Source organism: Rhinichthys klamathensis, unplaced genomic scaffold, assembly GCF_029890125.1.
Source record: "Rhinichthys klamathensis goyatoka isolate OS25496 unplaced genomic scaffold, OSU_Roscu_1.1 h1tg000281l_1, whole genome shotgun sequence".
Classification (NCBI taxonomy): domain Eukaryota; kingdom Metazoa; phylum Chordata; class Actinopteri; order Cypriniformes; family Leuciscidae; genus Rhinichthys; species Rhinichthys klamathensis.
The window spans coordinates 1916529-1925926 of record NW_026606800.1 but is presented as its reverse complement, the minus strand read 5'-3'; the positions used below and the strand labels follow the sequence as shown (position 1 = coordinate 1925926).

Sequence of the window (9398 nt, the reverse complement as noted above, 5' to 3'; positions counted from 1 at the left end):
ACAAACAAGCGCGCCCCCTGCAGGACACCAAATTGGCAACTCACAGGATCCTATATCTAGTTAAGACACCATGCTCTTAATGAACTACAGTCAAAGTAAAATTAAGTCACCAGTAGCAGCTTGATTGTAAATTTAGGTAGGGCAGATTATTAGCGCTGGTTTATGTTATACAGTTTGTAAGCTTTATCTGCACATGCAGACACACTTTTGGCAGAGGTCTAGTGTCATTGTGTTATTCAGCCTGAGGGTGGCGTTCTTGGCAGGCTTTAAGTAGCTACACACACACACACACACTAGGGGTGTAACGATATTTGAACCGAACCGAAAAACCGCGATACGCCACCCACGATACGTATCGCGATACTCTCATGGCGAACCGAACACGCCCCGCCCCCTGCTGCCCCGCCCAGCCCCGGCTCATTGCACCTCATGTGTTATGTGTACACAACGAATACAGGGCTGTTGCCTAACCACCATTAACCACATATAATCGCAATAAGCTCAGTGTTTTGTTACTTTTGATAATAAGCAAGGTGTAATCTTTCAAATTATGTCTATTTGATCACGAATTGCAAACAATAAATGCCGTTTTGGCGCTCTTAGATGTGGCGTGACAGATATCACTGTATGCATGCGGCAGCGCGGAGCGCGATCATCTCTTCCTCAGTTACAGAATAAACATGAATGGACACTCGAAGGTATGTTGAAAGATACAGTATACTTACTGAAAGGCATCATAACTTGTGTAAACACTCAATCAGTGTTTCAACAGCGGAAATACGTCAATAAAACGCTTAGTTTTTCACATAGCTTTATATTGACCTCAGGCAAGTCATTCAGTGTCCACAGCTTGCTGGTTTGCTAACTCTTTCACTAAATACATGCTATATATTAGCCTATATATTCTATTTTACTTAACCTGTTTATGATATCTTGATTATTTAATTTATGTTTAAAATAGTTGTCATGAAAATAACAGCAACTGTGTAAATTATTATATAAATAACAAATTAGAACATGTTAATGCAAAAATTGCCTTATGTGCAGTTTACATGTTTTCATACAATTTGTTATTTGAGTGTTGCTTAATATTATATCATTTAGGCTAAAAGTCTAGGCTGTTAAGCTTTAATGTTATAGTAATGTGCAAGTAAGGGCTGTAGTTTACAGCATTAGCAGATAATTTTGTTATCCTTGAGAAACGTTTACTTGTAATTGAATTAATTTAAAGACAAGGACACAATTTGTTCATTAAAGCACTGTTTAATAAAAAATAAAAGCAATTTTAGCTTTCTAAACCCCCCCACCCCACCGAAATGAACCGAACCGAGACCTCAAAACCGTGGGACGAACCGAACCGTCAGGTTTGTGTATCGTTACACCCCTAACACACACACACACACACAACACACGCATTAGTGCTGTCTTAATAAAGTCATGTCTAATCTCAGAACACACATAAACAAAACACAAATGAGCACGTTTAAACCATAGACTGTAAAAAAAAGACTAAAACTAAACCATTTTAACTAATGGATTTATACTTTCATTAATTTGATATGCTACTTCACAGAACAGATAAGGCAACTAGTAACTGACCTGATGGAGACTAATGTTGGCTACACATATCTGAAGCAGGTTGATATCGTCTTGGTCTGGACTGGAGCGAGGTTTACGCAGGGTAAAGTGAAAATAAACGGGCAGTCTGAAATCTGCCCAAATGCTCCAAATTAGAGCGCGCTTCAGTTCCATTTTTCACCATAAATTTACATTGGGAAAATTGTGGGGCGCAGTAGAGCTGGCCAGGGCTCGGCACCCTCTGCTCGGATTAAAATAGTCTAGAAGCAAATATTTTTTTGCAGAATGCTAAACACATTTACAATTTACTAATATAGATAATACATTATGGTACAATATATTAACATTTATATACAGGTCTATGTTTTGGATGAATATTTTGGTGGGGCTCTGCCTCTGCCCCAACTGCCCTTACAGACAAGCCGCGGCTGGAATTAAATAAACAAAGCAGCATGACATTAAATATTAAATTATTAGCATACAGGCATTTGATATAAAATTAAATAAAAATAAAAAAACATATACATTGAAGATACAAAAAAAGAAATATACCTTTTTTCAGTTTACTGTATATTAAATGAATAAATAAAAAACAATTATTGCACATGCACCTGTGGAATAGTCCTTTGAGGTCAGAGTTAGCTTAGGACACTAAAGAGATCTTTCCACGGACTCTGAAAAACACCAGGGGTAAAGAAGCCCAGGTTCCTTGATCACCTGCATGAGGACTGCAGATGTGGCCAGAGCAATTAACTGCAATGTCCATAATAATGTAACACGCCTTAGACAGCTGATCGTCCTCACAGTGCCAAACCACATCTAACCATGTGTCCCCCCATAGACTGTAAAAAATATGTCCCCCCAAACTTATTGTTTGAGAATGCAAGTACCTCGGAAGGGTGTCGTAACATCTCACAGCAAGATCTGGCAGATCTGGTGACGTCCATGAGGACGAGACACACTGTAGCACTTACATCAGCCCGTGGCCAAACCACATACTGACTGCCCTTGACCAAGGGACTCATTTTTCCATTTCTGTTTGTCAAATGTCAGCGAAATTTGTTCAGTTTATGTCTCAATTGCTGAATATTTTTCATGTTCATACAAATATTTACATGTTAAGAAATTTGAAAAACCATTAGTAAAAAATAGTGTCATGTAGGATCTCAGAGACACAGCTATAGTGGACAAAAAAAATCATTGTTAAGTCTCTGTAGAATAAACCAGATATTTTATGCATAAATTACAATTAGTAGCAAAACAAAATGAATAAAATCTTTTAGTTGCACATCAGTCAACCTGACTGAATGAGGTGAATAGACATGCGTTTACCATGACTTGCATGAAAAGAAGAGAAAATACACATTTAATTATGCATGAACTGCTCACAAAATCCCAGATATAAACTTGCTAGTAAATTATTTAAAAAAAATTCATCATGGTTGCAAGACCTGATCAAAACAGTCAAACCAACCTAATGTACTGTACTTTAGAAATTCTTGACATTCAGCCCCCTGGCCAGGACATGGACCATATGGTTGGCATTACAAGTAAATGTATTTTGTGCAACGATAAACAATATGTGGAAATGAACAGGAAGTTTAAAAAGACAGTTGGAACGAGATTCGTATGGAACAACGGTGGAGACTAGAAATAGATTAATGATGAAGACGGTATGACTGAATTGCATTGCATTGAGTAAATAAACATACACTACTCTTAAGACAACTGATCTTTAAAAAAAACCTTCATGAGCTCATATCACTTCTAAAATATTTAAAAGTGGAAGAACGATCCAAGTCCATTCATGCAACAAAAAATCACATGAATCAGAAAGTCTCCTAATTTTATACTTATCAGCTCTGTGTGCATTTAAGACATATTAGAACCCATTTGAAATGAGAAAAGGAATCAGCATATCATCAGTAGGTTTATTGCAAGCAGAGGTCTTTATAACAGAGCCTCTGTCTTAGGCAAAGTGCATAAACATTTGACATTTATAACTTAACGGTACATTATAAGACATACCAGCACAGAACTTCATTAAGCATCATGGAAGCTTCCATGATCTGACTTCTTCATTGATCTATGTGTAAACATGTATAATCGTGAAGGTTAAAGACTTGGCTTGTGCATACTGCATTGCATCAGAAAAGGCCAACACTTCCAGTTGTGAAAGAACATGATGGGGAAATTAAAAAGAAAACATAAGTGTAAAAGGAATAATACACCTAAATAAGAAAAAGTCATCACTTACCATTTATTAATCTCCCACATGTCATTGCATTTCGACTGAAATTTAAATCATCATTTACTGATAATCTTTTAGTCCAGTGGGTTGTTAGCTTGCTTCAAGTCAGTGAAATTTTTCATTTTTTGGGTGAACTATTCCTTTAAAGCTATTTGAGTTGAGTGGCCATTTATACAGTCATAGTGATGTCCAAAGGACCCCTGTATTCATAACCAGACAAAACATTGGCTTTTATGGTTTTAAGGGAGACGGATTTATAAAATGTTACCCAAACATGGGTGGGACCAAAAGATCAGAGTCTCTGGTGAAAGCAGGAACAGTCAGGAGTGACCGAAAGGAGCTTGTGTGTTGAGAGACCTCTGAATGATGACGGCATTCGCTAAGTTGGCTTCTTCCAAACTCTGACCCTCATCTGTGAGCTCTCGGAACGGCAGGGATGTAGTCAGGATGAACTGAGCGTCCGAACTCTGAGCCTGCTCCACAAAATGCTGCACATCACTGATCCTGGACCAATTACATAAAAGCCAACATGAATGCATCTTCTCAGGGAGCTTTGCAGCCACATCTTAGCAATCATGTTCAAGTCGGAGGCATGAAATCCTTACATGTTGTGACGCATACGTTAAATCCAGCATAATCTGATTTGATCTGCCGCAAAGTTGCAGCTTACGATTCTTCCATTTTACCTTGCATGATTGTATTACATAAATGATGAATGAGAATTATGTAAGAGCTTTTAAGGGTAGGATTTCAAATTTAGAGCATCACAACAAGCCCGGGGTGGATTTTGACAATAAACATTCAAACATAATCATGTTTAAAGCCTGTAACTTTAGCTGTGAAAAAGCAAATTACACTATGTAAAGGATGCATATTCAGTTAGATTTATTTATTTATCCTTTAACACCATATCAGCATCAAAGGATATATACATATCAAACGTAAGAGTAATACAATTTTAAATACTCATAATAAAGAAAACAACAATAAATTGTATTCAGTCATATTATGTTTAGTTGTATAATAGGTTTTTAAAGTTGATGCTTGGCACACATATATAACCAATCAATTGTATTAAATGTACTTCATTTCGTAACATTACTGCTGCAGAAATGACACACACTTTTAGGGGGATATGACCCATGTATGCTTTCGTGAAGTTCACCTTCTACGACCATATGATACTCACCGATGGCTCAGATTAAACCTCTGCACGAGCCGCTGACCGTCTGCCAGCCAAATCTGGAGGGAGGTCACAGGAAGGTCCTCATTCAGCTCCACTGCCGGGAGAGGGGGACCAGAACAGTCCTCGTGTATCGACCGAGACCTGGCCACCACTCGCGGGGCCACACTGCCGACGACAATCATTTCAACTTAATCAATTTATAAAGACAGGCTTTTAACAGATGCACTGCAATTATTGTGGTGCCATGTGATTTTATATGCGATTAGAGGGTTAACTAACTAACACTAACATCTAGATAATCCTCAACACATTTACAGTCAAACCATCAAGTAGTGGAAGTGTTGTGAGGACACCTAGTGGATATTTGTAGGAATACCTAAAATCTTGCTAAAATCTTTTTTATTTGTATGCTAAGCGTTTACTAACATCACTACTGTGATGTGGTCAGTTAAAATAAATAAATAAACTGTAAGCAAAAGAGGACCTATTACCTTCCCAGTCTGTAACCTCGGCCTGTAAACGGGTGGAAGGTCTTTTTCTTTGGGACATAAACTTCATCTTTCATGTCCTCCATGTTGATTTCTAGTTCTTCATCCTCGGCTCTTCCTTCTAGCTCCAGAGGCAGCTCACTTTATATAGAGGATTTTTAAATCAATACAATTAAATATATTTCAATTTTATTCTGTCAGTATGTCATCATTTGATGGGGAAAAAAGCACAAAACATGATAATACAATGGGTATTTTAAAGCCATTTTGTTTAGATGCTGTGCAATTAAATTAGTCCGCTGGTTAGTCCAGTTATGCAATCACATCCAAAGTCAGGTGAGTGTTTTGTTGTGGATTTATTCGGTAAATGTGTTTTCATCGTAGTTTATGAGCATGTCTTATTATCAAATAAAAAATTATTCATCTCAATTGAGCGCACAAGTTTTTTATGTGCAGATTTAGAATTTATACCCATCTTGGCGTTTCAATCCAGCGGTTTTTTAATGCGATATCCTAAAATTCGGATGGATGGAAACATAGCTAGTGACAAAAACAATACTCACCCTCTTTTAATGGCCTCCAAGAACTCTTGGTTTTCTTCTAGGGTGTAACTGCGCAAATCCTCGTCGTTTACTGTGAAGCCATTTTCCCACAGTCTCACTACAATCTCCACCTGTAGAGTTCGGTCATAAAACAACCTTAAGAATACTTTTGAAAATTCGAAATCTTTGCATTTTTGTTTGATAATGCTAGTGGATCAGAAATTACATGTTTATGCTGACATATAGGCTGGACGGTATGATGATATATATCGTTACCATGGAATAAATGTATATCGTTAGAGATTTTGCTACATCATGTATATCGCGATATGTAAATATATAGCACTTCAGAGTGAAGGCATGAATGAGAATATAAAGTGCAGGACGTGCTTGATGTTAAAAACTGTTATTAAGCACAATAAGCAGTGAAAAAGCACTCAATGTTGTGCATGCGCTGACTGACACATGGTAAGCAGAAAGCATGTAATAAGAGCTTGCGCATATAAGCGTCTCTCAGCATGTGATGGCAAATTCAGTTCTCTTTCACAATCACATCTTATTGCGATTATTGTCTCAAGTGAAAGTAAACAGTTGGGTGTAAACCGGATGTGCATCAGTATAATGGATCTGTGCGTTTGGTCTTAAAGTGACAGCAGCCTAATAAACCGTTACCTGCTGCTCTGTGTCATTAATGTGAATCAAACAAAAGAGAAAATAACTTACTGCTCTTGACTAAATAACTTTTTTAGCTTTAATAAGAATACATTCATATTTAATTCATACAGTGAAGACTATGCAATATCTTATTTTTTCATTTGATTATTACATTTCTGTACAAATTCTAACTAGTACACGCTAAAGACACCTACCTGAAAAACGTAATTTGTTTAATTCATATTTTTGCTATATTGTATTTGTCCAATTGTTTGTAATTTGCTTCTTTTTTCTTATTTTTAACAGAAATGAGATAAAATAACCAATTTGTGATATATATCGTTATCGTGAAATAAAATGTATCATATCGTGAAATAGGAATTTAGTCATATTGCCCACCCCTACCTGACATTAACTTGATGTACTATTTTTTTTAACAACATTTTTATTTAAGGTAACCACCTGGATGTTCTGAATGCGATTGCACACAAGACGTCTCATATGAACTGTCTGACCTTTTTGCCGCTACTGGCAACACTGCTGATCTTCTCAACCTCATCGAGCAGGTCCTCGACGGAGAAACTCGATCTAAGAGGGCTCGCCTCCTCCTCATCCTCCTCTTCATCATTTTGAGCCCCTTCACACCTAAGAGCTCATGAAGGCAACAAAGCGTTCAATTATAAACATTCAGTAATGGTGAAATGATTCTTGCATGACGTTTCAAGTTGGATAATAGACAGAGCGGACTTACCATGTGTCATCTTGAACCCTTTCTCTAGAATCAATATCTTTCATCATGACGTCTTCTGTTGTCCATCTTGCAACACAAACATATGCGGGAATATATAAGTTATAAGGGATGGTGCAAGTCAATGTAACCACTGCATCAGTGCTTCCTGAATAATTCATGGGGCATTTCTATCTGAGATTGACAGGTGCAGTGAGATGTGAAATTCTCAAAATATCGATATGGTTTCATAACTGACCAGAAATGACCACTATTATGCTGATATCAATTGTAATTACTGTACAGTTCTTTAATATTGAATGAAATAATTATTCAAATTAAAATAAATATTATAAAAAGAACAAATACAAATATATTACATAAAAATAAGTATTATAAAAAATAAAACCCTTACAATTACCTTAGTAATGCTATTATAGCACTTTGGCATATACTAGTGTACTGAAATATTATTAAATGCATGTATTATGACATTTTTACCGTATTTCCACATTGCACGTCCAAAACATTTGGCATTACCAGTATATGTCCAAAAATACGCACTTGCAAATAGTATCAAAGCGTAGGCTACTATGAATTTTTGGACATGTGCCATAAAAAAACAACCATCTGAAGCATTTGAAGGGTACAAAGACAATTTATCAATATTATACTGATCAACATTTGACATGCGATCAGCTGCTTAATACTGAATGATGACGTCATGATGAACCGACAATAAACTACATGACGTTATAATACCCTAAGTTTATTTAATCAAATGTTTTAAGGTCAATCTCTGGTAGGTAAAGGCACCCACGTGCATGCTTTAAGCTTCGTAATCATATTCACCGTAACAAACAGGTCAAAGGCAGCATAATAAAGCAGTGCGCCAAAATTACGTAAGGATAGTGTAGAGACCACGCAAGCGCACTGCGATCCGTTATGACGGACAACAAGCGCTATAACCCATAACACATCATTTCTGAATCGCAGGCTAATAATTCCGATTATAAACTGTAGATGGTTACCAGTGTAAGGCTTCAATGGTGTCGTAAAACTGTCTCCTCGGCTCGTAAGTTTCTCACAGTTGTCATGCCGCTCCTACAGCAGTCCACCATTCCTGTGACGTCTCCAGACTTCACGTTTGTGCACACGTCACTATGACATAGCAAGGCCAAAATGCTCTTGGAATGGTGTTTTACGTACTGATATGAATATAATGAGATGGTTCATTGAACGTAACTGAATAAATACTGGCATGTGTGTTTGTTTTGGGTGTAGACAGTGACAGATGGTGAATGCAGTCAGCAGTACAGAAATAAAATACCCTCAGCAAAGCTGCTAGAAGCGATTTTTAATACCCCACATAACCTGACCCTAGGCAACCTGACATTACTTAAATATCGGTAATAATGTCCTCCTGAGAAATCATATTGATAGCTAAAGGCTTTACCTTGTAAACAGCCAAGAATGTTAGCAAATGCTATTGGTTAGCAAATTGGCTATAGCCAATCAGAAAAGTTTGAAGAGGTGTGAATTTGGGGCGGGGCTATGAGTTTGCTCGACCAATGGACAGAGGACAGAAGAGGGTCCAGGAAACCTTTCTGATAATAATCATTATTGTTAAAGTTGCAGTTGCATTCTGAAAATGAAATTATTGTGGCTTATCGAATATAAGAGTCACCCATTCATACGTTACCTGTCCAAGTTGTGGAGACACTGGTGCCGTTGTATCTGTAACACATATTAAAAAAATATGAATTCAAATCATTGTATGTTTATTTTATGTATTGTCTTGTTGATTTATTGATTTATTGATTAACAGTGTTAAAGGGATAGTTCAACCAAAAATGAAAATTCTGTACTCACCCTCATGTTGTTCCAAACCCGTAAGACTTTTGTTCATCTTCGGAAACACAAATGAAGATCTTTTTAAAGAAATCTGAGAGCTTCCTGTCCCTCCATTGAC

General features: G+C 37.0%; 1 protein-coding gene across 2 annotated transcripts; it reads right to left on the bottom strand.

Annotated features, from left to right (window-relative positions):
* Positions 1-3495: 3495 nt before the first annotated feature.
* Positions 3496-8626, bottom strand: ubxn2a (UBX domain protein 2A). Of its 2 annotated transcripts, none has more exons than XM_056269256.1 (7): positions 8458-8626; positions 7451-7516; positions 7215-7351; positions 6067-6176; positions 5507-5644; positions 5019-5180; positions 3496-4333 (listed from the first exon to the last, which is right to left on the bottom strand). In XM_056269256.1, exons 2-7 carry the CDS (start codon positions 7458-7460, stop codon positions 4150-4152), a joined length of 741 nt encoding a protein of 246 aa, XP_056125231.1. In that variant the 5' UTR covers positions 7461-7516; positions 8458-8626; the 3' UTR covers positions 3496-4149. The 2 variants fall into 2 exon arrangements, with proteins under 2 accessions (XP_056125231.1, XP_056125230.1); XM_056269255.1 differs by having other exon boundaries at positions 7215-7344.
* Positions 8627-9398: the final 772 nt, after the last annotated feature.